Raw genomic sequence first — 27703 nt, 5'->3', positions numbered from 1 at the left:
ACCGTATCATTAAAAGCAATTTTAACACTGCATGTAAGCTACGTACTACATTCATTAGGTTCACACTTCAGTTCTGAACAATACAGATCAGGTTTTCTGACATTACAAAAACTTTCGTCTCAACACTGGTAAGTTAAAATTTGAGTTAAGAGAGACTCAACATCAATTTAGTATGTCTACATTTATTAATTATTGGAATTGAACATTGTTGTCTATATAGGTGAGAATTTGGGTGTGAATTGCAAAGGTGGGTAGTAGTAACGCGTTACATGCACTCCGTTATATTTACTTGAGTAAAATGTACTCCTAAGAGTAGTTTTACTAAGCCATACTTTTTACATCTACTTGAGTCGATTTGTGAAGACAAAAAAAAAAAAAAAAAAAAAAAAAAAAAAAAAAAAAAAAAACGCTATTCCGCTACTTTGGGCTACACAAGAGTGGTTACATTTTTTCTCTTTATTCTACATTTTAGATTATTATTTTTTTGCCAGCGATGCCAAGAGTAACTCTACCAATTTCACCAACGAGACATCGCAACAATAATCACGACTCATCAAACCAATCAAACGCAAGTTTGCCGTTCTATGATCATGCCAGCCTGTTCAATCACATCGCATCTTTAAAGCACCGTAAAAAATTTAATTATTTGACAGTGTGTGGCCCTCATCATGACTCGAAAGCGTGGATTTTAACCTCTCTCACAGTTTTTATTTGGCACTGGTTGACCACGGAAAACCGAAGATCCTTTCAATTTTATAACAGGAACTATGAAGGAACTAATCACTACTCAAACTAGGAACTATTTTCCCCACCAGAGGGCATTCATGCTCTTTGGACGAATAATGCTTCATTTCTGTCGTGTCATTCTCTCACCGGAATTCAATGATTTTTTTTAAAAAACAATGTATTTCTTTGGCTTAATGTGGTTATGTAATGGTTATTGTACAGTATCATTATAACAACAGTTCATATAAATAACTGTGCTGAGAAAAAAATACCATTGTTAAACAATAAAGTGTAAGCAGTTACTCACAATGTTACTCATTGCTTGAGTATTCTTTTCACCAAATACCTTTTTTACTTGTACTTGAGTACATTTTTTGGATGACTCACTTTTATATTATTAAACCTAAAAACTAAATCCTTTTGAAGTAACGCTACTCTTACTTGAGTCAAATTTTGGCTACTCTACCCACCTTTGGTGAATAGTTGTTTAACAATTTGGCACGCTTAAATCATTGGCAACTAAGGTGTACCCTGCCTCCTGATCAGTCAGCTGGGATAAGCTGTAGCACCTCGAGACCAAAGTGAAAAATGGTACAAAGTAGATGGAGTAATTTTTACATATGTAATTGGTTTTTATTTTTTTAAACAAAATTGTAAATGTTAATTAGAGCAAGGGTGCAGCCTAGACTGATTATATCTCAATATTTGTATTCATAGTGTGAGGATTTGAGCTTCCAGTGGGTCTATTTTTTTTTTTACCAGATGAATATTAAGTATTCTGACAAAACTTGAGTTTTTTTGGGGGAAAATATCCTGTCAGAAAACATAGACGTTATCGGTCTTCACGCAGTCAAAGCTAAGTGGGATTTAGACAGTGTCTAGTTATGTCATGGCAGGTCTCCTACAAATGGAATGACAATTTCCTCCTGCGGATTCTTCATCAGTATTCTCCTAGCGGACTGTGAATAAACCAGGCCAGTGAAGCTGCAAGATTACCTCCATTCATCAAAAAGCTGCTGTTAAAACTGCAACGGAATGACAGCTCCTGATAAACTTTCGCCTTATCTACCAGTGTCTGACAAACCTGGGCTGACAAAGCTGGGATAGTATTGTTTCAACCGTTATGTTTAGCAACCTGAACTACAGCACCTTTACAAATAATGGTTTTGGATTGGAGTAATTTGATTCTTCACAAATCTCGGAGTGCTGATTTTATTTGGCTTATGCACTTAAGACAACAGGTGACTGACCTTCATGTCCAATTACAGTATAAATACACAATGACATCGTCCATAGAGGCCAACCAAGCAGAACGGGGTCTTACTGCCATCTAGTGATCAAGTTTGGCTTCATTTGAAAACTCCAGGAGAATTAGAGACGCATAGACAGTGGGAGTGCGGGTGACCGCAGCTCCTGGTCCAAAAGGCGAAAGAGCATGGCACTTTTGTTGCGTTGTGACGTTTGTCCCAAAGAATTGTAGAGCTGAGCCTGCAAGTAGTGGACCTCTCGCAGGTGCTCTTTGCAATTTAACTTGGTGAAATAGGCAGCAGCCTCATTTAACATCTCCACCGCCGAAACAGCAACTTGTAAATCTGCTGGGAGACAATCAGACACTTGGTACCAGTTGCACAGTGGCCACTGCATGGTGTTCGAGATGTTTCGTTACTAATTCAGCTGAGTACTTCATCAGTTCTTTGGTTTAATTGTGTGGAACTATCAGTGGAATGAACATTAGTATACGACACAATCGTTCTACTTGTGAACCCTAGAAGTACAGTGCCTTGCAAAAGTAATCGGCCCCCTTGAATCTTGCAACCTTTCGCCACATTTCAGGCTTCAAACATAAAGATATGAAATTAAATTTTTTTGTCAATCAACAACAAGTGTGACACAATCGTGAAGTGGAACAACATTTATTGGATAATTTAAACTTTTTTAACAAATAAAAAACTGAAAAGTGGGGCGTGCATTATTATTCGGCCCCCTTGCGTTAATACTTTGTAGCGCCACCTTTTGCTCCAATTACAGCTGCAAGTCGCTTGGGGTATGTTTCTATCAGTTCTGCACATCGAGAGACTGACATTCTTGCCCATTCTTCCTTGCAAAACAGCTCGAGCTCAGTGAGGTTGGATGGAGAGTGTTTGTGAACAGCAGTCTTCAGCTCTTTCCACAGATTCTCGATTGGATTTAGGTCTGGACTTTGACTTGGCCATTCTAACACCTGGATATGTTTATTTTTGAACCAGTTCATTGTAGATTTGGCTTTATGTTTTGGATCATTGTCCTGTTGGAAGATAAATCTCCGTCCCAGTCTCAGGTCTTGTGCAGATACCAACAGGTTTTCTTCCAGAATGTTCCTGTATTTGGCTGCATCCATCTTCACGTCAATTTTAACCATCTTCCCTGTCCCTGCTGAAGAAAAGCAGGCCCAAACCATGATGCTGCCACCACCATGTTTGACAGTGGAGATGGTGTGTTCAGGGTGATGAGCTGTGTTGCTTTTACGCCAAACACATCGTTTTGCATTGTGGCCAAAAAGTTCAATTTTGGTTTCATCTGACCAGAGCACCTTCTTCCACATGTTTGGTGTGTCTCCCAGGTGGCTTGTGGCAAACTTTAAACGAGACTTTTTATGGATATCTTTGAGAAATGGCTTTCTTCTTGCCACTCTTCCATAAAGGCCAGATTTGTGCAGTGTACGACTGATTGTTGTCCTATGGACAGACTCTCCCACCTCAGCTGTAGATCTCTGCAGTTCATCCAGAGTGATCATGGGCCTCTTGGCTGCATCTCTGATCAGTTTTCTCCTTGTTTGAGAAGAAAGTTTGGAAGGACGGCCGGGTCTTGGTAGATTTGCAGTGGTCTGATGCGCCTTCCATTTCAATATGATGGCTTGCACAGTGCTCCTTGAGATGTTTAAAGCTTGGGAAATCTTTTTGTATCCAAATCCGGCTTTAAACTTCTCCACAACAGTATCTCGGACCTGCCTGGTGTGTTCCTTGGTTTTCATAATGCTCTCTGCACTTTAAACAGAACCCTGAGACTATCACAGAGCAGGTGCATTTATACGGAGACTTGATTACACACATTTGGAATCTATTTATCATCATCGGTCATTTAGGACAACATTGGATCATTCAGAGATCCTCACTGAACTTCTGGAGTGAGTTTGCTGCACTAAAAGTAAAGGGGCCGAATAATATTGCACGCCCCACTTTTCAGTTTTTTATTTGTTAAAAAAGTTTAAATTATCCAATAAATGTTGTTCCACTTCACGATTGTGTCCCGCTTGTTGTTGATTCTTGACAAAAAAAAATTAATTTCATATCTTTATGTTTGAAGCCTGAAATGTGGCGAAAGGTTGCAAGATTCAAGGGGGCCGAATACTTTTGCAAGGCACTGTATTCTCACTTGTCTTACACATGTGACAGAGTGTGTAATAGTACATGAACCTTAAAGTGCCTGTGACACAAAAAAAAGCATGTTTATTTCATATTACACGCGGTATTTTTATTCAGTTTTTTGAATCCCGCGCCATGAAAATGAGTGACTTCGGCGAATGTGACGTCAGTGGACCAGTCATCTTCACATTACAGCCATTACTATAGTATGCATATAGGACTGTGGATTCAGCCGATTTTGTGGATTAATTTGTTGATTTTTTGCGTCATGCTAGCCCAATATGCTGCAGGCTTTTGTTGCTACACCAGGGAGAGTGGTGTTAGGCTTTTTGGATTTCCAAAAGATCCTGTTCACCGTGAAGAATGGGCAAAACAAGTCTGACAATTGGACCATTGGACGGACGATGAAGTGAGTAAGCTAAGTGTTTTATGTTATGTCAAATAACATGGGATCATGCAAACGTTTTAATAAGGAGCTGGCTTGCATTTTGTAGGTGACAAAGTTCCCTGTCCACTAGAGGTGTGCATCGGCACTGCCCTCACGATTCGATTCGATTACGATTCGGAGGGCCACGATTCGATTCGATTCGATTCAGAGGGCCACGATTCGATTCGGTTCGATTCGGCAATGCGTCACGATGCATTAAAGCCTGGGATGCATTAAAATGCTAAAGCAAAGCATATTTTTCGTGAATCATGAGGCAACACAAGCCGTCAGACATTAAACAACTTTTTATAGGCTCTTGTGTCATTCCTGGTTGTAGTCAAATGAAAATAGTAATATATATAAAAATAAAAAAAACATCACAGCATTTAATTAGTGCTTTGAATGAGACCAGGGCTTTCTTTTCTTTTTTTTTTTTTTTTTACACACAATAGCAGCCTTTCATTTTTTACACACCGCATTAAGTTTGGTCAAGTTTCCCACCAACCTCATAGAAGCCAAAATGTCTCCATATGCCTGCTTTCAATGTCTTTGGTGCGTCAATAATCTTTCGCGCGCCCTCTTTCTCCGCTTCAGCCATTGTTGTTATGTCTTATCTCTCTGCTTTCTCGATTGCCACTGCGCAATTGTGCATGTCTGTGACGTTTAGAGCTGAAACGAATACTCGAGCAACTCGAGTAACTCGAGTTTAAAAACTGATCCGAGTAATTTTATTCACCTCGAGTAATCGTTTATTTTGACAGCTCTAAGCGTCACGTTTTGCTCGGACTACTTTTAATGCGGGACAACGCGCTGATGTCACGTGCGTAGAGGAAGAAGCAAAAAAAAAAAAAAACTTACTGCAGCCGACAACCGCTACAAACGATGCCGACGTTGCTAAATACTAGCCCGCACATGCTACATTAGTTGCAGGTAGCATCCAATGAGTCTCATAGAGATCACATGTATGTTGAACTAGATGCGCAATGACAGACTAGGCCGCGTCTGGGCAGCGTTAGCAAACAGCCGCCATCTTAAAGCAGTAGAGCGCTAAGCGCTAATAAAGAGCGCTAAGCGCTAATATATAAGATTAACGTTACTGTCACTACTAGCTCACCTTACGTTAGCCCTGCGGAGGGCTAGGTTTCAATTAATTAAGACCACTGTCGATGCGTGGCTAACGTGTCTTACATACAAGCTTTAACATAACATAGCGTTGTGGAGTGATGAGGGTGTCAAATAAAAACTCAATAATGCTAACTATCAATTTTAGCTCAGTAGTCATTGCTGGATAAAACACCAAGTAGCAGTAGTCCCTAATGTGCTCCAATACAGCCTGTATCATACATTTATTTTGAACAGTGCAAAAACTCAAAATCTTATCAGGACTTACAGTTTAGACTAACTTAAAACTTAACTAGAACTTAAAAATGGCTTGACACAAATAGAAATTCAATTGAAACACGTGGGGAAAAAATCCTAACTTTTAAGTGATGTGTGTTATCAAGCGTAAAGGCATTTTTAGTTGTGTTTATATATATATAATATATATATATATATATACTTTTTTTAAAATAAGATCTAAAGGTTTTTTGAGTGAAAGCAGTGAATTAGTCATTTTTTAAAATTCTAGTTACATCTGAGATGCAATTGATGGCTGTTTTCAACAATATACATCAAAAATAAAGACATCGATTGACTGAAAATGATAAAATGTCTTGTTTTCTCATGTATATCTATAATTGCTCTTCACCTGAAAATATATTTGTTTTATCCGATTACTCGATTAATCGATAGAATTTTCAGTCGATTACTCGATTACTAAAATATTCGATAGCTGCAGCCCTAGTGACGTTACTCCCGTGAGGAAGCAGATTTGGGTTCCTCGTCCCCCCTGCATTGCTTGTACAGTAGCTCCCTCTACAGGTAAACATGAGAATAATAATACAAATGGGGAAACCAAATCCATTGCAGCACCGGAAGATTTTTGAACGGACTTATATATTTTAGTATGTGCTGAATCGATTCGGCTTGTTGCCCGCATCGAATCGCATCGTCCATGGCCCGCATCGGGATGCATCGCCGCATCGATTATTGTTGACACCAGTACTGTCCACCGAGAAGGCCACTTGGCTGACGACCGGCGGTTTGTCGCACACCCTCGTTGCCGGCCGATAAAGGCGTGTCGGCCTATAGAGCGCTATCATCAGCTTGGGCCCGGAGAAACCCCTGCTCTCGTCTCCGGTTCTCGATTGTATTGAGACTTCCAGCCCCCCTCCGCCATCATCGCGTGCCCACCTAGAGAGCGCTATACACGGCTTGGGCTCGAGCAGCTACGCACTCCAACGTCGCGCGCTCCAACGTCGGCTGGGTTGTCCACCGAGTATGCACCATTTTTGGCGTTTATTCCCACTGCGTCCCCGGCGACGAGCACTGTCTGCCTGCCGGAGCCGCAGCATAACGAGGAGCCGAAACCTGCTCTGTGGCGGAGGCTGGCCGATCGGTGAAGACAATCACCCCCGTGTGTGACATGAGTCGGTGTAGTTTTGTGTGATTTTTCGTTTCGAAAAGCGAGGAAGAGACTTGGAAGAGCCGCTCGGTTCATGTTAGCATGTTGCCTAGCTCTCACGCCTCCTGTTTTGTTTAGCTCTTTCCTCAGTCTCTGAAGCCAGGGCAGAGGAATGACAAAAGCCGGACTAACTCTGGTGACATAAAATACCATTCGAGAGGTTTAAGAAGTCGGCAGTCTTGACCATTATGCAGCAATTTAGCTCTGTCTTACTGAATAAATGCATTTTTAATATTTAACATTAACCATTTAGCACTAGACTTATTTGTAATGACCATAACATTTATTTAGCAATTGGGGAAAATACTTAAAAAGAATATCCTGTAAAAATATCGGAGTAGAGAGATAAAAACAGTTATGACATTTTGATGCTCTGTCGCATTTTCCTCGTTCTGAATCTTCCTCCTCCATTGTGCTAAATTCTAAATCAGCTGAAATCGTTACTCTGCCGATGTCATCACCAAGATGGTGGCGCCAGAGCGCTATAGTGACCTGAGTAGCTAAATGGCAGATTAATAGATTAATTTCTCCTCATCTGCGCTTTGCCAAATTGTTGTATATAGTCGAATCCTCTCAAAATATGACTTAAATTTAAATAATAATCCTAATTAAGATTTTTCATGGTGTCAAAGGCACTTTAAAATGGATACCAAGGATATTTGAGGGGTGGGGGACTCAAATGGTGCTTACTAGCCACTGTGGCTATAGTGCTACTCTAAACTAGGAATGTTTATGAGGCAGTGTTACCTGCTTGCCCTTGACTATCTGGCCTAAATCCAGCAACAGCCATCTGACAGCGGGCTGCCAGCAGCAGTGCGCGACCTTTGTCCACCAGCGCTCCGTGCGCCAGAACAGGCTCAATGGCTTCATGCAAGACAAGAAGAGCCTTCTCAGGTACACCCAACATCAACTGCGGAGAGGACAAACAAAATTGTGTGGAATGGGATGACTGCAACTAGTGGCAAATGGGTTTGGACTGACCTGTGTGAAGGTCAAGTGGAGGAGCGTCTCTGAGGCCAGTGACTGTAGGTGGTGCTGTCGGGCCAGAGCCAAGGCTTGGAAGAGGAGAGGAAGGGCTGTCGAGAAACCATTTGACTCCCAATGGAGTTCAGCTGTAGATAGCATAACTCTGTGGAGGGGGGGGAACAAACAAAAAAAAACGGGTGATTCTTTCCGGAAAAGTAGTTCAAATTTTATAATCATAAGAAATGATGAGTTGTCTACCTGATAACTGTCTCTGTGCATTTGGTCTTTTCGCAGTGCATGTGCAGTCGCTGCAAGATGCTGTAAGCCTCAGTGGTTCGATTAAGAACTTTTAAAACTTGGACTTTCCTGGAAACATCAAAAACTGATTTTCATTTTCAACTGGGATAATCACACGCCATTGTGCCTTCATACTACCTGAAGAGACCCTCGGTTTTGTTTAAAGCAGAAATAGACGTGATCAGCTGCTCTGCCAAGTTGTATTTTCCCTCAATCATGTGCCTTTCGAACTGGATTTTTAGGTCACATAGCATCCAGAGCTGCATTGGGGAAAAATACAAGCTGAATGCAAGCCATCATTTTTAGAGAAATCTGCAGGTGAGAAGACACACCTTGGCATGCTGTGTGTGAGCAGGAAACTGATCTTTCAGGTGCTGGAGGATGTCTGAAGCTGCACCGTACAGGCCCTGTTGCACAAGTTAGACATTTATTTTGTCTCTAAACATATTTGGTATGTAACACCAGGGCATAAATCACCTGAATACAAGACTTACCTGCTCAGCATGCAACTCAGCCAGATGGCAGAGAGCCACATTGAAGGGCTCCGTGTTGTTCTGCTGGACCCCATAATTGACTGGTTCCAAGCTGCTCATGTGGAGAAGCAGTTGGGCCTGCTGCAGAGCCATCGTGCTGCAAATATTATCACACAATGGGAGTAAAACAATTGTTACTACGCTAGCTGGGTCTGTAATTCAGACTTCAGAATATTAAAAAAAACCAAAAAAAACGTAAAACAAGTGTGAAGACAGCTAGAAACTTAATGCTGGCCTGGCAATGTAAACAAATCTGACCTTTTGCCGTACATCCTCCATATGGATGTTGTCTGAGCCAAACTGATCTCGATCAGCTCCGACAGGCTGTGCTTCCAGTGGAGGATGTCCGTGTCCTTCAGCGCATCCATCAGTTTATGTGCAGTTTTCCCTTGCCTTGTCCCCTGCTGGACCAAAGACTGGATGCCTAGTGAGGCCAGGTACTGTTGCAAAGAGAGAAACACATTAATACAATGCAAATGGTGAATTTCTTTGACCTCTAACAATGGAGAACACAATAGCCAAACACAAAAAATGGCAAAGGCTTATGAGTGCAGTGTGTTAAAACAATTATAGACACGTTTCCGAGGCATTTCTGCTCGTGACTTCCGTTTTAACCTTTCTCCATCCAAAAGAACAGTGGAGCTGGAGTGACATTATTCATCAAAATTCTTCAAAAAAGACAGTTTGGAAATACCATATCCATCTGCCATCATCACGACATGGGAGGACAACATGTTCATGAAGGCAGATGTGGAACCAAGCCCGGGCCACCACAAAGACCGGGTGTTCATGTAGCCATGTTGCCACTATGGAAGGTATGTATTTAATATCCAAAACTACTTGTCTTTGATATTGTTATTATCATGATGACTGTAATTATGATGTTTAATATTATTTATTACAACTACTGTAAATGCTGTGGCTGCAACACATGGTATCTGCTGCTAGCTTGTTGCTAATCAGTACCTGTAGGATGGTACAATTATGTAAATGCAGAAATGCAAGTGTTACAAGATTTTTTGTTCGTTTGTTTACGGGTGGAAACGCTGTTAGGCAGGGGAAGACAAATTGATGCGCCTCACAACAACTTACTGTACGTCGATGGACATATATCGCGACTAAGTGCGTTCTACTTTGATGGAAGGCTGGACCTATGCTCCACCTTTGTTAATATTTTTCTAATAATTTTATAAATTGTGATTTATTGACCTGTTTTGCACATGCACCAATCGTTTTAAATAAAACAAGAAATGGAGTCATGTTGTCCAAAAGTTTTATTGCGATCCATATCCGAATATCAATATCTATAAAAAAGAAAAGACATACTATTTTGGTTTATACGTACATACCTTGTAGTATTTCCTTACAACGACAAAATCCGTGTCAGCCCTTCTATGGGGTTATATTGCTGACACTATTCTGAGCGAGCAATAATGGATATTGAGCACACTAAACTAGATTTCGAGCACAAAAAAATATATTGAGCGAGCAGTCAAAGATTTTAAGCGAGCAATCGTAGATTTTGAGCACAGATAATAATATTGAGCAAAAAAAAAAATCTACTCTGTGCCGCTCAATTCCCTCCTGCTCTTGCTCGGTATCTCAACTAGTGCTCGTCAGTTTGTTTTCTCTGCGCGCTGAGTTGAGCACACGTGTTACCAACGTGTCACGAAGCCAACCAATCAGAGAGCTGGCGGAAGTACACTTCGTCAGTCACAGGCTGAAGCTACTGTCTTAAAATATGAGGAAACTCAGATAAGGCAGGTCTAATATTACATCACTGAAGTAAACAAGACAATAATTATGGTAATAAATATAAATAGTGTCATAAGTTGTTTCAACGAAGTCGCCGTTCTCCCGTTGAAGTCAGTCACCTTTGCTTTTTCCGGGCGAATGTAACAAGTGATCTAATTGGAGGGCAAACAGCCAACCTGTGTACTTCCGCCAGCTCTCTGATTGGTTGGCTTCGTGACACGTTGGTAATGCGTGTGCTCAACTCAGCGCGCGCCGCGCAGAGAAAACAGACCGACGAGCACAGGAGTTGAGATATGGAGCAAGAGCAGGAGGGGGGAATTGAGCGGCACAGAGTAGATTTTTTTTTTTGCTCAATATTATTTTCTGTGCTCAAAATCTACGATTGCTTGCTTAAAATCTTCAACTGCTCGCTCAATATATATTTTTTATGCTCGAAATCTAGTTTAACGTGCTCAATATCCATTATTGCTCGCTCAGAATAGTGTCAGCAATATAACCCCATACCCTTCTGCATTTGGGAACTGAAATATTATTTGTAATTTCACCTAATTTTGGGCACTCAAGTGGCCGGCATATCAATCAGTACCTGATGTCAACACAGGCTGCACAGGTTGTTATAATTTTCTCCATGAATGACCAACGAAGTGATAACAAACATACAATATTTTAGGTAGATCCTTCGTTTAAAACATATCCTTAACTTATTGTCTGCGGCTGGTTTCGATTTAAGGCATATGGCGAGGTGGATCCACACTGGCGTTTCGAAGCTGGACGCTGTTCAAATCATTTCACTTCCAACCATATATATAGGCGCTTTCAGGAATTCATCCACAACACAGAAAGTCTCGGAGTCTCATCTACGTCACGCTGAATTCATTTTTGGAGATTTCGTGTGTTCCTCTGGTTTGATTTTGCAGTTTTAACTTTGTCAACACACTGCTTACTTCAACTGCACTTCATGTTGTTCTGTCTAAACCGGAAGTTCGGAGCAGAAATGATCAAAGATGACGCCACCCATGTTTCGCTCAGGAATAGAGTTGCACGATAATTATCGGTCCGATAACTATCGGTCCGATAATAGGAATTGTGACGTCATCCCAATAAATCCGATAACAATATGTTATCGGGCCTATTAATAATATTTTTGGCATGGTGTCTGATTGGGATGTGTGCATTTGTTTCCACTCCTGTTTTGCCAATATGCAAAGTTTTGTTACTGTTCTAGAGACCATATTTTTCCTTCACTGAGTTATAAACCCTACTATGGCAATTGTTTGCATTTTCCAGTGTTATGTTTACAAGTTCTTGAGAGGCCTTTTGTTTATCGATAGGCTTGCTGTTCTATAATTGCCAGGTTAAGAAAGTTGTTTCATGGACCAAGACGACAAAAGTCTCCTCTCCTGTTTATGTTTGTTTTTGGTCAGTGCTCATTGTTCAGGGATCACATCGTCAATGATATTGACTGATTGATTGTGATTGACTCAAATTATATTTATTTGACGAAATTTATATGAGCACTTTATTTGACGTCAAAACTGTTCTTGTCTTTGTTTTGTTCATTATAATACTGTTCATGTCATCGTGAAAATTCTAGTTTGGTCAAAGGCAAATTTATGCTGAATCAACCACTATTATTTTTGACCTACTGGTGTTCAAAAACTCAGGTGAATATACATTGAAAAATTATATATATATTTTATCGGTTATTGTATCGGTATCGGCTTTGAGGAGCAGGAAGTTATCGATATCGGTTTAAAAAAATGGATATCATGCACCCCTACTCAGGAAACTTGTTGATAAAAAAGTAGAAAATAAATAGGCACCATTTTTATAGTTACTGTACCTGTTCAATTTGAACGATGGGCCTTTTCTAATGTCACCGTATTTGTTGGATTCCAAGGTTAGGTTCATACTACAAGTCTTAATGCACAATTCCGGTTTTTTTGTCATATCAGTTTGTTAGGCGTGCCTGTTCAGAGCATTTTTTTTTAGCATTTAGTCCATTCAAGTATTATGCATGTGCACTAATTCGCAGTCCGACACGCGCTTAGCAAACTGACCTGCATGCGCAGAAGCATCAAAAACAAATCACTACACATGCTGGCTGTATGCCATTCCAGGGTGATATTTTGATTTCCAAAAAGAGGACACAAATAACAGACATTAATCGACATTAATAGTCTTTAGTCTCCCCGTTTAGTCTTATATTCAAAGTTTATATGGACTGATAGAACGCATACACGCACTATGCGTCCGTGACGCACACACATAAGCCTTACGTGTGTGCGCCAGTTTGCCCCGACTCGGCCATGTAAGCAATACTGAAATATTGCTCATTTGGTGCACAGAAAGAAAATTGAGCATTATCAGGCTTATCCTTTTCATCATTTTATTTTTTTAATGACTGTAGTCAAGTCCGCCTCTTCCCAAGCCGAGTTTAAGCTAGGCGCTAATGCTAACGTACAGCTCCAACTACAACTTTCCACAAAGAGAGCCACAAGAGAGGCATTCTAGGCATGCCATCTACTTCTGGGGTTGGCACAGTTGTTCAGAATTGAAAAGACTTTCATGGATTTGGTTTTGATATGGTGTGAGATCAAGAGTTTGGTAAACAAGTTTTGTTGTGTTGGCTACAGTTATCTGTGTAACTGTTAATGCCTTATATCAGTACTTCTCAAATAGTGGGGCGGGCCCCCCCTGGGGGGCGCAGAGCGATGCTGGGGGGGGCGCATGTGACCTTAGAGAACATACTTTTTTGCCTGACTAGAATAAAGTGTAGTTGCACATCCACTGAGTGGGTGGCAGTGGCGCTCTCATTTTTAGCATGTACGCAGTATTTTTGAACCAAACAAGAGCACACAGCAAAGAGCACTGGAGATATGAAAAGCTAAGACGAAGAAATATGACGAAGCGTATGTAGCATTTGGCTTTTGGCTTTGACTTTTAGTACAGTGAGAGACGACGAAAGACCAGTCTGTTTACTTTGTCTAAAAATGTTCATGGCGGACAGCAGGAATTCTTTTTTTTTTTTTTCTCAGTGAAAACGTGCCGAATACTGCCAACAATCGTCCCGCTTTGTCAGTGCTACATAAGTAAACCAGCGAGGACTATCAGCATCACATTTGGTGGCATACCAAATTGCTCAATGCAAAATAACCCAACACCACAGCAAAGGAGCTGATACTGCCTGCAGCAAAAAAAAAAAACCAAAAAAAAAAAAACTGTCTCTCTGTCCAATGTCACTGTCGTTTTTGTTCTACTGCTTTTTGTTTTTTCAGTCCAATAGTTTGGCATATTGTCCTCTCGAGTTAATGTTGCTAATCAATTCGAATTTATGATTAATTATTTATTTAATTTTTTTTTTTTTTTCCAGTGTCAAACGGTCAAAAAATGTATCTTGTCTTTTTCTTCTTCTTTAATACTAAAAATGACACAATGTTATGCAGAGGTGTACTTATAATAATAAAAATCTTATAGACAAATGATACTACAGTATATTTACAGTGGCGGCAGAGAGTTGGGGGGGTGGGGAACGTTTACGTCTTCCTGAGGGGGGCGTAACAGAAAATAATTGAGAAGCACTGCCTTACATTAGCAGATGCTAATTAAGCCGATGGTTTTCCATTTTGCTGTTGTTGCTAGGGCTGGGCGATATGGCCTTAAGTACGTATCACGATAAATTGAGCAGATTTACCTCGATAACGATAAATGACGATAAATTCGCCCAAGCAAACTGTTATATAATTTGAAAATTTGAATCAATGCATGGAATACAAATTAAGTTTCTCATTAAATTTATTTACCAGCTTTCAATTTAACAATTGCACATGCAGTCTAAACATTAAGTATTAAAAAAAATCTTGTAAACAATAAGAATTCTTGTGTGAACATTTATAACAGCTTGTATGACTTGAAAAATATCATCACTTGAATTTCATTAAATTCATTCCGCATTGTTATACACTAGATAGTGGCATACATTTAGATATTTAGAATAGATACAAATACGACACATCCACCCGCCCCCCAGAAATTATACTTAATTAAAAAATAAAATGTTTCACAAACCTTTCCTTTCTTTTATTCGGCTCAATTATTTACATCTTATGATTTTGGAAATCCTTACAGTATGCAATAAGTAATATTCCTGTTCCCAAGCACTGTGCTTACTGTACTGTAATTTTTTACAAAAAATAAACAATACATAGTTACTCCCCGTCATCTAGGACGAGCCACTTACAAGACTAGCACTGTCGTGTATTACAAATACTGCTTTGAACACATCTTCACAGACAAAAGCAATGACACAGGCTTAAAGAGGTCAACTTTAATTGTGTAAATCACACTTAATAACGACACGATCTCCTGGTTGAAATAGACGACATCCACTTAATTCTATTGAAGATATGTAATGCTGAGGCAATTTGTCAACTTTACTTTTTAAAAAAACGTGCACTGTTTATCCAGTAGATGGGGCTCTTGCAGTGTGTCAAACAGTGATTCAATTTAGGGCAATTGGTTCATTGTTTCAGAAAGCCTGGGTTTTTCCATCCCTATCTGGAACCCATCAAAAGTTTACTTAATGTCGGGTGAAAGTTTGGCGAAGCCAACTTAAGCCCGACTTCATCCCGTTTACTTGTAGCGTTAGCCGCTAGCGTCCGCGTTAGCCTACCGGGCTTCTGTTTGATTGGCTTCCTGAAAACCATGTGACTCCAAACGTAAGCACAATGTCTGCTTTCTTAAAGGGGAATGAACATAGCCGAACAACACAGAGTCAAAGCGGGATGAAAAGACTATATTTTCTTCTTTTATTAAATTACCGAATTTACCGACATGGTCAAAATTACGTTGGTCATCGTGAAGAATTTCGGTAACGGTAAATTTTCGGTTTACCGCCCTGCTCTAGTTGTTGCTCTAATGAATGTTTATTTTCTTCGTCTTTGACAAATTCCCCCGAAAAGCGACTTACTGTATGCTCCAGTGTGACTGATGTTTTTTTAATTTTTTTGGGCTGGTGCAACTTATACGCCAAAAATACAGTAATGGTGGACAATCTTGGATACATACTGGCATTTAAAATGTCTTAACACTTATGATAGCTACTTCCTGGAGCTATTGGCTTTTTTTTTCTTTTTTAAACTATTAAACATAAAAAAACATAAAAAAACATTAACTTCTATGTTATTTTGAATTAAACAAGATTCTTCTCACTGGTATACACATAATATGCTTTCCGTTTAAATTGCCCACATTTAAAATATCATCTGCTGGCAGCTACCAGTAAAAAAATAAAGCCTCTGGCATCAGGGTCACATAGCACTCACCGGCAGGCAGAAATGAACAGCCATTTTGACAGAATCCTCCGTTAAAACTGTGCTGTCGCATCCCTTCATCTGTTCCAGTGTATAGAGCCAACTCTGATGCAGAACACAAGTGGAAAAGGTAAGGCCAAGACCCTTGTGATCAATAATTTCCTCAAAAACACACAATTTAATGAAAGTTTGCTTTACCAAACAGTGCTGCAAACAGACATGGTCATTAGATTCTTGGGCGATGCGGATGGCTTCCTGCAGAACTAGAGCAGCCTGCTGACTGGAGATGAGAACATGAAAACAATCAGGTAGCCCAAAGTCCTGTCTGCTGAGATTAACTGCTCTTGTACTAACTAGTGTCCGAAGCGACAGTGGAGGCTGGCCAGGTTGAGGGTGGCGTAACGGAGATTTCTGCCGTAGCCTTCTTCTCCATTGCTCTTTCCTTCACTCCCAGACAAGATGAGGCGGTCAAAATAATGTAAGAGACTGTGGGTGGAAAGGAAGATGTCCTGTACTCTGATGCTGTTAAGATAGTTCAAGTAGTGCTGGGAAAGAGGAAAAAAATCAAGCATGAAAACATCAAAGGGTCAAAATTGAAACGTTGAAGAAGACATCTCTCACCGCCTCAGCAAAGTCTGGGTTAAACTTCAGCATGTTGTTGAGTTCCTCTTGCAGCAATGCAGGCTTCAGAGCTTTACACTCGTCATTTTTCAGAAGGTATGCCTAATGACACATGAACATGCCAAATGTGCATCACACAAATGCTAGATCATGTGAAACCAGTGTTGTTTTCGTCAACAATGATGATAACAAACATATTTCGTCGACGAACAATGTTTTCATGACGATGACTAGCTAAAAACGTGGCTTGGGAGACTAGAACCTAACGAGATAATTTTCGTCTGACGAGACGACGACAAGACGAAAATGTGGCGGTTTGTGTCACATGTTCACCTGAGATACGCTGCGCCTCTTTCTCACTCTCCTCACTGGACTTTAGAACGTGTTTCAAGTAGGCATGTTCTTATCGCATATTTTTGCACCCAAGTCAGAGTTACCTGATTTTGAGAATGTGCTGATAAGAGTCCTGATCTGACACCGAAAAAAAGTGTTTTTTATAAAATAAAATAAAAATAAAAAAAAGAAAAGTTCTTAACATTTAACTGTCCCCCCGTGCCAGCTTCATAATGTGAATTATTTTTAAACAAGAATAACGTAGAAAAATGCTTGTCTCTGTTAAATACCTCATTAGGTAAGTTCACTCAAATCCACTTACACTTTGACGCTCACGCTGCTGAGAACAGCGTCTCAGTTTCACAATGAGTCAACACAGAACACTGCCGCTAGTATTTAACAAGCCAAACGATGATTGACAGATGTACACTTTTGATCGTAGAGCTTCTATAGCAAGCAAGATCAAAGCCTCAAACCTTGTCAATCATTGTTAAGTTTAAATAGCTAACTCCTGGGCACTGTTGACCAATAAAAGCAGCAGGAGGGAGAGTGAGAGGCTGTATGAGCGTAAAACAGAAAAACATAAATATATTTCTTTAAAATTAAAACCCCGATCCTTTTCACCGGATTCTGGTCCTATGAAAAAGGGCCCGGTCGGCCCGATTTCCAATCATGTGATCGGATTGGGACATCCCTAGTCTCTAGCTGGGCTGCACTCTATCTTGCTTTTTTGGAAATGTGGTAAGATTTGTGCAATGTTGCTTTAGCCTTTAAAGGTCTGTGCTGAGTGATCATCACACACTAAATGTAACTCATCGCGTTAGCATAGCATTCGCGTTAGCATCAACTTTAGCATGGCGAGTATCCTCTTAAACGCTTGGACAACGTTTTTTTACATTACGTTTGTGGCTTCTATGTGGGTTTCATTGAAATAATGTCCTGCCTTCCCTGCTGAGTGTGTATTATGATCACGAAGTTGGCGTTGTCCTTGTAGCATCTACAATATGTGCTCGTCTGTATTGTCCATTCGAAATTTTAGGAAACCTTCGTTGGACTTAAACTTTTGAATTTTACAGACGAAAACATTATGAGTAATTCTCGACTAAAACTACACGAAATTTGTATGAGATTTCGTCAACTTGTCGAAGACGAACACATTTTGAAATGACTAAAATATGACTAGGACTAATAAGTATTTTCGTCCTAAAGACTAAGACAAAAATCAAAAGGGTTGCTGAAAACAACACTGAGTGAAACAAATAGCAAAAGTTAAAAAAAACTTGCCTGTCTCGCAAGAAAGTACTCTGCCTGTTTTTGTGACAGGGGACCTCTGCTTGGTGTAATTTCATGCCTAGAATAATGAAGAGTAAGCAATCATCCTAAACAAAGGACATTAAATAGTTAGAATAAAATCAATAAAAGCACGCACCCAATTTCTGATTGGTCTAAAAAGTTGTCCTTGTCGTCTCTGTCTAGTCGGTCCCCAACCGTATCTTCAGTGCTGGTGAGATCCATATCACAATCATCAACAGCCATTGCCATTGAACACATATGGCCTTCGGTGGGCTTGGGATCGTTATTGTGGTAGTAGTGCTGGAGGGACTTGTACAACTTGTACACCTGACTGAAGGAAAGCTTATTATAGGCCAGCAACATGTGTCTCATGAAAAGACCTGCAATACAGAAGAAAAGATTTATGCTTGATTAGTTGTATTGCTAACATAACATTTTGAAAAAACAGGCTATATTTTTTCTTTTTTTAAAAGCTTTGCACAGCTACCCACCCACAACACTTGTTTTATACGCCTCTGAATCAAAAGCCGTGAAGGGAGTAGGCAGAGTGGAAAAGAAACAGTCCATGTCTCTCAGCTCTCCGTTGACCATTTCATGAAGCCTTTGAATGCAAAAACAATCCAGCAAGAATAATGAGTGAAAACTTGATCCAGTCTCCCGTCTGTATTGCTTGTCAAAGCAAACTTTTGTCTTTTTTTGTAAATGTCTTTACATTTTCATTCATTTTGCCTTGCTTTTGCCGTGTACTAACAGGTAAACATTTCAATCGACAATGTGTTCCCAATTGTCTTACCTTGATAAAAATGCAATTTACTGATTTTTTTTCGATACACGAAGGGGAGAAAACTCTAAAAACTGTATGTAACCCTCTACAGACAAGTTTCTGAGGTACTTCCGCATTTCTGCTTACGACTCCCGTTTTATTCTTTCTCTGACCAAAACAACAGTGGAGCTGGAGTGGCATTACTCATCAAAATCCCTCAAAAAAGACAATTTGAAAATGCCGCATCCGTCTGCCATCATCACGACAGGGGAGGACCAAAATAGTTTAGCCTTTTATTGATTTAATGGAAGTGGATGGAAACGCAATCAGGGACCTGAAAATCTCTGAAGCATCCAGTTGAATGTGTCGTAATACATGAATATGGGAATTTTGTGTTCATGAAGACAGATGTGGAACCAAGACAGTGCCACCACAAAGCAAAAAGAGGTACAATTATGTTAAATTTGACAACAATTCTGTGCGTTGCGTCACAGCTGAGACATCATTAGCTTTGCATTAGCTTCAAGCAAATGCACAAGCAATAGGAACATTATTTCAACATCAACTGAGGACACATTTATGAATACAAAACATTTCCTCCACCATATCTCTCAACACCCCCACTTGTTCTCATGTTGATGCCTTTTTTAACAACTAAATGAAATTTTACATTTCAAATTCCAAAAGTAACACTGTCAAACTTCTTCAATTTAACTTTGTTACAGGTTTTGTCATGATATCAGCACTCATGTCATCCGTTGTCAATCAGGTAGCACACCGCATCTCCTCTTTTGAGTGTGACTCCACTGCACCGAGTACCATCTGCCGACTCGACGCTGTGGTTCTCTGATTTGAACGTCTCCTGGAAGCTTTTGAACTTGGTTACGTCAGTGATGATATGAGATGCCGCTCCCGTGTCCACCATCAGGCCTCGTTTTCGGATGCTGTGTGTATCCTGCCGCCTGGTGTCGGGCTGTTCATCTCTCACCTTGAACACGAAGTCAGGATCTCCATCTTCAGCAATTTTTCTCGCTCCGTCCGGTCTTTCCTTGCGTCTGCAAGTGGCGTCTTTGTGCGTGTCAGTTTTACAACGACTACACCCTATCTTTTGTCGACATGATTTTGCACGGTGGCCTTTGATCCCACATTTGAAGCACACCAACTCTGTGTCGTCTTTGATCCGGTCACGAGCGTTTGCTTTTGTGGTTTGCTTTGAAACTCTTGCTTTAGTCTTCATCACTCTGTCGCTTGTATCTGCTGCATTTAACTTTTCCGTTTCTTCAAAACTTCGGAGTTTGGTTTTGAATTCTGCAAATGTCATGTTCTCATCGGTATGCGCCACATGAATTGTAAATGGCTTGTAACTTTCTGGCAGCCCCTTCAAGACCATTGCGATAATTAGACCATCTCCCAATGTTTCACCTACATTTCGCAATGCTGTGATGGCGGTCTCAGCTCTTATTATGTAGTCCACTATGCTTTCTTCTTTTCCCTTTTGAAGAGATGTTAGCATGGTGTACAAGTTTATAATCCTGGGTTTTCCCTTCCCAGCATAATATTCTCTTAATATTTTCAGAGCTTTTCTTCCGTCATTTGGCGCATCTCTCATTATTAACGAAAGGTTTTTATCATCAAGAAGTTGTATCATTTCAGCATACGCGTCCGCATTTTTCATTTCATCATTTTCTCTCTCTGCTTCAGTGGTTGGTCCTACCAGCACTGTCTTCTTTAGCCCGATTAGATGAAAATGTCCCAACATTTTAGTTTCCCAGAGTTCATATTTAGCTTCATCTCCGTCAAATGCCAGTCGAGGTACCCTACTTGTTCCTCGTGGATCCATGTTGCCTGTTAGCTTTTTCCGCTAATTTAGCTTCATCTCCGTCAAATGCCAGTCGAGGTAACCTACTTGTTCCTCGTGGATCCATGTTGCCTGTTAGCTTTTTCCGCTAATCAGCAGTCCGTGAGCACGCTGTCCTTCGCGACCTTCTACACGGTGGAAACTGACTTTACCTTCGAATGACTCCTGGGCCCATAACCTGTTGAGGTGGTTGCAGCTCAACGTTGCATTCGTAGGAAGAATTGACAGAGAATAATTTGTCTTTTAGCCAAAACTCGGCGTATTTAATTTCCATTGACATGCGGATACATCCTCTCTCATTGCTGTCTTCACAGGCAATCCCACAAATCAAAGTCATCAAAGTCAAACACAAAGAAGTAATAAATGTAGCACTTTAGACAATTAAGTCCCATCCCGCCGAGTTTTGGCTAAAAGACAACCTATTCTCCGTCAATTCTTCCTACGAATGCAACGTTGAGCTGCAACCACCTCAACAACCATAAACTGTTTGGGGCCATCTTATCTCACAGATGCTCTGGTTCCATACTGCCACAACAGAACACTTCGTTCTCAGAATGCAGGTCTACTGGTAGTTCCCAGGGTCTCTAAAAGTACAGTAGGAGCTAGAGCCTTTAGTTACCAATCTCCTGTCTTATGGAATCAGCTTCCAGCTAATATTAAAGAGGCCGACACAGTCTGTACATTAAAGATTAGACTAAAAATGTTCCTATTTGACAAAGCTTATGGTCAGGCTAGGCTCACAGTTAAGTCGAAGCTGCACTAGAAGCTATAATACCGGGGGAAGTACAGACACTGAGTCCTATCCCCTGCTTCTCACTCAACCTACCACTTGTCTTTATTTCTCTTTTCTAATTCTAGTCACCCGGTGTCCACTTTCCCCCTTCCCCTCAGGGGGAGGGGCTATTTTTCAGCCACAGCCGTCTGACTATCTTGACCCCTCAAGTTCTCTCATGCCATTGCGTCTCTACAAACTCCTTCTGCTAATACCCATAAAAAAGCCACAATGGTGCTTTGAAGCTGGACGCTGTTCAAAACATTCCACTTCCAAGCATATATATAGGCGCTTCCAGGAGTTCACACAACCAAGCACAGCAAAGTAAGTCCTGGAGTCTCAACTACGTTGTGCTGAATCCATTTTTAGAGATTCCGTGGGTTCCTCTGGTTTGATTTGGCAGTTTAAAACTTTGTCTACTTCAACCCCAATTCATGGTGTTCTGTCTAAACCGTAGCAGAAACTTTCCACTCAGGAAACGTCTATAGGGCCCTTATTGAACACATTGGCTGCCTTAGATAATGCTAGATCCAATCCCTTTTGACTGGGAGAAGCTGGCAGTGGCCTCCCGGTCAAAATGGATTGGATGCCTAGCACCATCAATGGCACTGAAACATGAGCATTCACAGCCAGCCCTCACAGTTTGGTGCTCTATTGTTGCCAGCGGCAGATTATTTATTAAATATTATGAAATTTTAAAAAAAAGAAAAGAAAGAAACAACTTTAGAATATTATTGAAGGGCATAACCAGAATATTTATGTTTTTATTAACATTTTATTCATTTATAAATTTATTTAACTTCTGCTTTAAATCATTTTCATTTAAAATTATATTTAAATAAATACATTTAAAAAATTATATTAAAATTATACATAAGGCGGAAAACACTCAGGTGACTTAAAGTTCTGCTCTGAGACCCCCAATTTGACCAAATTTCAAAATTGTCCTATATGCATGTGTAATACATCATTGAAAAGCTTAAAATCTCTATTTTCTTGGGGAAGAAAAATTTTGAACAGGAGGGCATTTAAAAAAAAAATTTTTTTAAACAGCAAAACCCTAACTGGAGGCGACAGCACACAAGAGCAGGATTAAAGACGCCATGATTATAACGAGATATTACCACGTTTCCATCCAAAAACTCCATGTAGCATGTATCATCGTGTGTCAAGACACAGATGTGAATGGCCACAGACGGATTTTTGGGGGATTTTATGGGTGAAACATGGCAATATAACAATGATCGAGATGCAGAAATCGCAGACATCAAGGAGTGGTTGAGATGTTCTTTTTCATATATTTACCCTTTAAAACATTTTTTTTTTCAATTTTTCTTTGTTTGGATCGATTATTTATCATCTAACATATTGGGGAAAATGGGACAGTAACAAAAAAAAGAAAGAAAAAAAAATACAATTAATTGATAGTTATAAGGTAGATATATCCATGACTTTTTTAGAGACGCCATTTTTTTCCATTGTGACATAATTTGTTTAAAAGTTTAAAATATACGAGTGAATAATTTTTTAAAGTCGTTTTTTTTTTTTTTTTTTTAAACGAAGTATTAGACATCAATGAATGATTCTAAGATAAAAATGACAGACATTTTGATTAATAAATATAATTACTTACTTTTTATGGCTGGGTTGAAACAAAAGCGGCTGCGCGACATCTGTCAACGGGGGTTTCCAGGGTAAAACGGACAAATTAAAAATAGTTCGGGGGGCTTAATGCGCCATGAATCTGCTATGGCAGCATATAGACATATTGTTCTATCAAACACAACAGTTCTTTTGGCTTAAAATACAGCAGTTTATTTTAAAGAGGAGTGCAAGAGCAGAAACTGCTTTTTCAGTCTTATCTGCGTTTTCCGCCATATAAATGATACATGATATCATAATAATATTAATAATACAATAATTAAGACTATATAATGGAAAATACTACAAATCTAATTGATATTTTTTAAAAATAAAAATAGATTTTTTTAAATGAACTAAAATAGTCACTTGCCCTATAAATGTTAATGGTTGTGTACAGGGGTGAAAGTGGCTAGAATTTCTTGCCGGTACTCCCCGACTTGAAGGTCGCCAGAAATTTTATTAGATTTTTATTCATTTATTTATTTATTTCATCAAACCTCTTAAACTACCAAAATGCAAAGAAAACTTTTTAGCAGTTAATTCTATAACACATACAAAAACTGATTTTCATTCAAAATTGTGTTTTTTCAATGATTTGCAAAATAAAAGTTTACAAAAACAGCAACTACCCCAACCTCCATCTCGTAATTTTTTATTTTCCCTCATTTCCTCACATACTAAATGCCAATTCTAAATTTTAACTACTTAAGAACATAGGATATATGTTAAAATTGAAGTTAATGTAAACATGAACTTTTTTAATAATAAAGATATAAGTAACATAAATTCATAAAAATAAGTACAAATTACTTATGCAGAGTGAAATGGAATATATTTTGAACAAACACTGACCTTTTTAAATCATGAGGAAATGAAAAAGTAGCCTAACATAAATGAACAAATATAAGTCCAAAGTGCACATTGACAGCTAAGATGTTCTGAACCCCCCCATCAGAGTAAATAAAACTAAATATGATAAATAAGCCTCCTCAACTCTTTTGTTGCTCTTAAAGATTTGATTCATTTTCTATTGCATTGCCCTTTTTTTGTCGCATCAATTCAACAAGCTTTTTTTTGTGCTGTTCCAGAAAACATGCACATTTGAACCCATCAGACCTAAACATCTCTGCTGAGCACATGTCAGTATGTCAGCCTATTGAACGGATAAATGAGTCCAGGCTTTTTGCTTTGCATTCGCACATTGACGTGACTCATAATCGTCAGACTCAGATAACAGCAGCAGCTGGGGAAACCTCCATGCCGTCCGTGGAATAAAATCAATAATAAATATTGGTGGAAACGGATTACGCTACACAAGCACTTTATTATGCTTGTTGTTAACACTTGTCTATGTAAATCTGACGTTGGTAGATTGTTTTCTTCTTGGAGCTGAAATGCATGTATAGCAGCTTAGCTTTTGACAGTTGCTGTCATATTTTCGGAATCAAAGAACCGTGTAACGTAACAGCATTACGGCCCTGAATCTTATACCGGAACTGCGTTCTGGCCCTGAATCTTATACCGGAACTGCATTCTTGACCGTTCTGGCCCACTTTCACCCCTGGTTGTGTATGAATGAATTAATGTTTAGGCACAAAGTTTCGCTGTTTTTAAAAGATTTTTAAAAGCCAGCTACCTTATTTTGACGGAATATGCAGTCTCAGAACAACACTCTCCCACAGTCTTGAGGAAATGGCCAAGAGACACGTCCGAGCTCTGAAACAGCATGAAAACAAGCCACTCACAGATCGCAACAATACATCCACTTTAATGCACTCTACCTGCTGGAGAGGTAAAATAAGCTTGTTCAGGCGTCTTCTTTCCGGCAGAGTAATCTTCGACGACGATGTCATCTCGTACAGCAAAGACAACACGGAGATTTTATAAGGACTGACCCAGTCTTTAGTTCCAAAAACATTAGCGTGGACCACTCCGTTCGTCATCATTGGGTTGAAATACAAACTTTCATGCACACTTGCCATCCTTCAGAATGTTCCAAGGTGTTGGTATGAAGAGAGGAACCCGCACCGAACAGTCTTTGAGCAGATAGCAGTTGCTAGCAAGCCATCAAGCGATTTCTTTAACGTTAGCTAGACAGAAAATTATCATACTTTCAAAACTCATTGTTAACCTTAAAAAATAAGGTTATATATCGTTGAAAAAACGCATATTTGTTTTCTTAGTAAACGGCCGAACAAAAGTTATTAGCTTTCAAACGACCCTCCTTCTGGCGACTGAAAAAAACGTCACTGTGACGTACTACTGTTTTTTTCCCCTCCTCAATCCCTCGCACAACTTTATTTTGTGCACATTGTTTGACATCAACAATGTGAAATACCTGTTAATAATACTAAATTGACGCATTTCCACTATGAATTGCGATACATAATACAGTTTTCTACATGATAATTTACATTCATTCATTCATAAAAAAAAAAAAAATATATATATATATATATTTATTTTCCCTTCAGGCATGATTCAACCCGAAAAGAAAAGGGCAGACGGGAGAAGCCTAAGTTTATTGAAACCCGCCCCAGTATAACATATAGGCGTCCTTCGCTTTCGAGTGTCTGTGCTATTATTTTCCGTACCTCTTATCCCCTCACAATAATGGGGGTGCTAGAGCCTATCCCAGTTGACAATGGGCGAAAGGCAGACTACACCCTGTATTGGTCGCCAGACAGTTACATACTTGTTAATAGTATCATAATATACGACGAAGACATTGTTCATCACAAAACAATTTATCCATGATATACTGTATTATGATTCAGCCCTGGAAAGAATAGGAAATATGTATTTGAAGTAGATTTCATTTGTTGACTTCATTTTTATTTTCCCAGTGCATTCCGGTTGTGCAAAGTGCAATGCCACAATGCAGAACATGTAGCCTATAGCTTTTAATGTGCAAACTGCATAAAGTTAAATAAATGCAAAAACCAAATCTGTGTTCTTAATAGAACTTTTATGTTAAATGTCAGCCTAGTAATAAGGCTAAACACCATGTAAAAAGGAGAATGCGTTTAAATCACAACCCCCCCCCCCTTTTTTTTTTTTTTTTGTAATGGTATTTACAAAAGACAAAAGAGTCCTGCACCAACAACTACTGCAAGATCTAATGTGGTAAGCGGCTAATCGCCAAAGGTGGGTAGAGTAGCCAAAAATTTTACTCGAGTAGCATTACTTCTAAATAATATTACTCAAGTTAAATTAAAAGTAGTCATCCAAGTATTTACTCAAGTATAAGTAAGAAAAGTATTTGTTGAAAAAAATACTCAAGTAATGAGTGACATTGTGAGAAACTGCTTGCTGATTTTTTTTTTTTTTTATGATGGTATAACACATATGTTTTTCTCAGCACAAGTCCATCTGTATGAACTATAATTATTTTTATTATACTATACTTTAGCCCAGTGGTCCCTAGAGTTTTTACAAAACGGACTGGCAATGTGTGGCAGAAAATAACACTAAATATAAAATAACACGAAACGGCTAAAAATTATCAAATTAAATCAAATGTATTTATATAGCCAGGGGTGCACATAAGTGGTCCGCATGCGCGCATGCGTACTGGACGTAGACAAATGCGCTGGCCCTCAACGGCTTCCATACGCTTTTGCGTACCGATGGCTGACCACTGTATTTGCGGTGGACACGAGAAAATAACTTCTCAAAATTTTGAAGAGGCAGGCCACACTGACTAATTACTTTAGTGATGGGACGAAATGAGCCGAGGTTCCGAAGCTTGTGTCGAGTAATGGGAGGGGGGTTTCCACGAAGCTTGTAGCGAGGCGCGCTTCATTTCGGCAAAACCCGGAAATGATGACCTGTGGCCGGCGGCCGGCGGTCGGCGGCCGGCTGAATCTCGTGAGTGCTTCGGAAGTGATCCAACGTTTGGCGCACATTGCAAAAACAGGACGGACTACGGTATAAATTGGTTGCAAAACGCAATGGCGATCGCCTGTTATCTCACATTTTGTGGATTTTGGGCTCCTGTACTTGTTACATGATCTGTGCGCAACAGTGCAACCAGTGCAATCTTTTTTTCGAGCCTTGTCCTTTGCTTGCGATGGAACCTGCGCGAAAAGAGCGATCCTCCCCTGTATGGGAACATTTTGATTTGATTGCTTTCAATAAGGTAAGGGAGAAAAACTACTTTAATATAAATGTGAGCGTGTGTGTGTACCTATCTGAACCAAACATTAACAGAATGAACAATCCATTAGTGTACTGGGAGGCACAAAAGAATACCTACCCAAATTTATATAAACTGGCACTCACATTTCTCTGCACACCAGCTTCATCTGTGCCTTGTGAAAGAATATTTTCTAAAGCTGGTGAAATATTTTCCCAAAAAAAAAGAAACTGTTTAAAGCCAGTCACTGTGGGAAAGCTATTATTTCTAAATAAAAATGAATAACAAATTACCCTTA

General features: G+C 39.6%; 2 protein-coding genes across 3 annotated transcripts; both read right to left on the bottom strand.

Annotated features, from left to right (window-relative positions):
- Nucleotides 1-1514: 1514 nt before the first annotated feature.
- Nucleotides 1515-25518, bottom strand: anapc5 (anaphase promoting complex subunit 5). Of its 2 annotated transcripts, none has more exons than XM_057830851.1 (17): nt 25049-25518; nt 24904-24983; nt 18722-18831; nt 18367-18610; nt 18222-18288; nt 16605-16706; nt 16338-16528; nt 16182-16263; nt 15996-16088; nt 9175-9356; nt 8878-9013; nt 8716-8790; nt 8522-8643; nt 8345-8452; nt 8102-8249; nt 7868-8030; nt 1515-2321 (listed from the first exon to the last, which is right to left on the bottom strand). In XM_057830851.1, the coding sequence occupies exons 1-17, from the start codon at nt 25247-25249 to the stop codon at nt 2098-2100; spliced, it is 2328 nt and encodes a 775-aa protein (XP_057686834.1). In that variant the 5' UTR covers nt 25250-25518; the 3' UTR covers nt 1515-2097. The 2 variants fall into 2 exon arrangements, with proteins under 2 accessions (XP_057686834.1, XP_057686835.1); XM_057830852.1 differs by having other exon boundaries at nt 1515-2318.
- Nucleotides 19382-22001, bottom strand: LOC130912803 (uncharacterized). The gene is made up of 2 exons (XM_057830853.1): nt 20891-22001; nt 19382-20805 (listed from the first exon to the last, which is right to left on the bottom strand). The coding sequence occupies exons 1-2, from the start codon at nt 20916-20918 to the stop codon at nt 19745-19747; spliced, it is 1089 nt and encodes a 362-aa protein (XP_057686836.1). The 5' UTR covers nt 20919-22001; the 3' UTR covers nt 19382-19744.
- Nucleotides 25519-27703: the final 2185 nt, after the last annotated feature.

This window comes from Corythoichthys intestinalis, chromosome 3 (assembly GCF_030265065.1).
Source record: "Corythoichthys intestinalis isolate RoL2023-P3 chromosome 3, ASM3026506v1, whole genome shotgun sequence".
NCBI classification, from domain to species: Eukaryota; Metazoa; Chordata; class Actinopteri; order Syngnathiformes; family Syngnathidae; genus Corythoichthys; species Corythoichthys intestinalis.
Note: the sequence above shows the minus strand (reverse complement) of the source record. Positions and strands in the feature narration are given on the sequence as shown.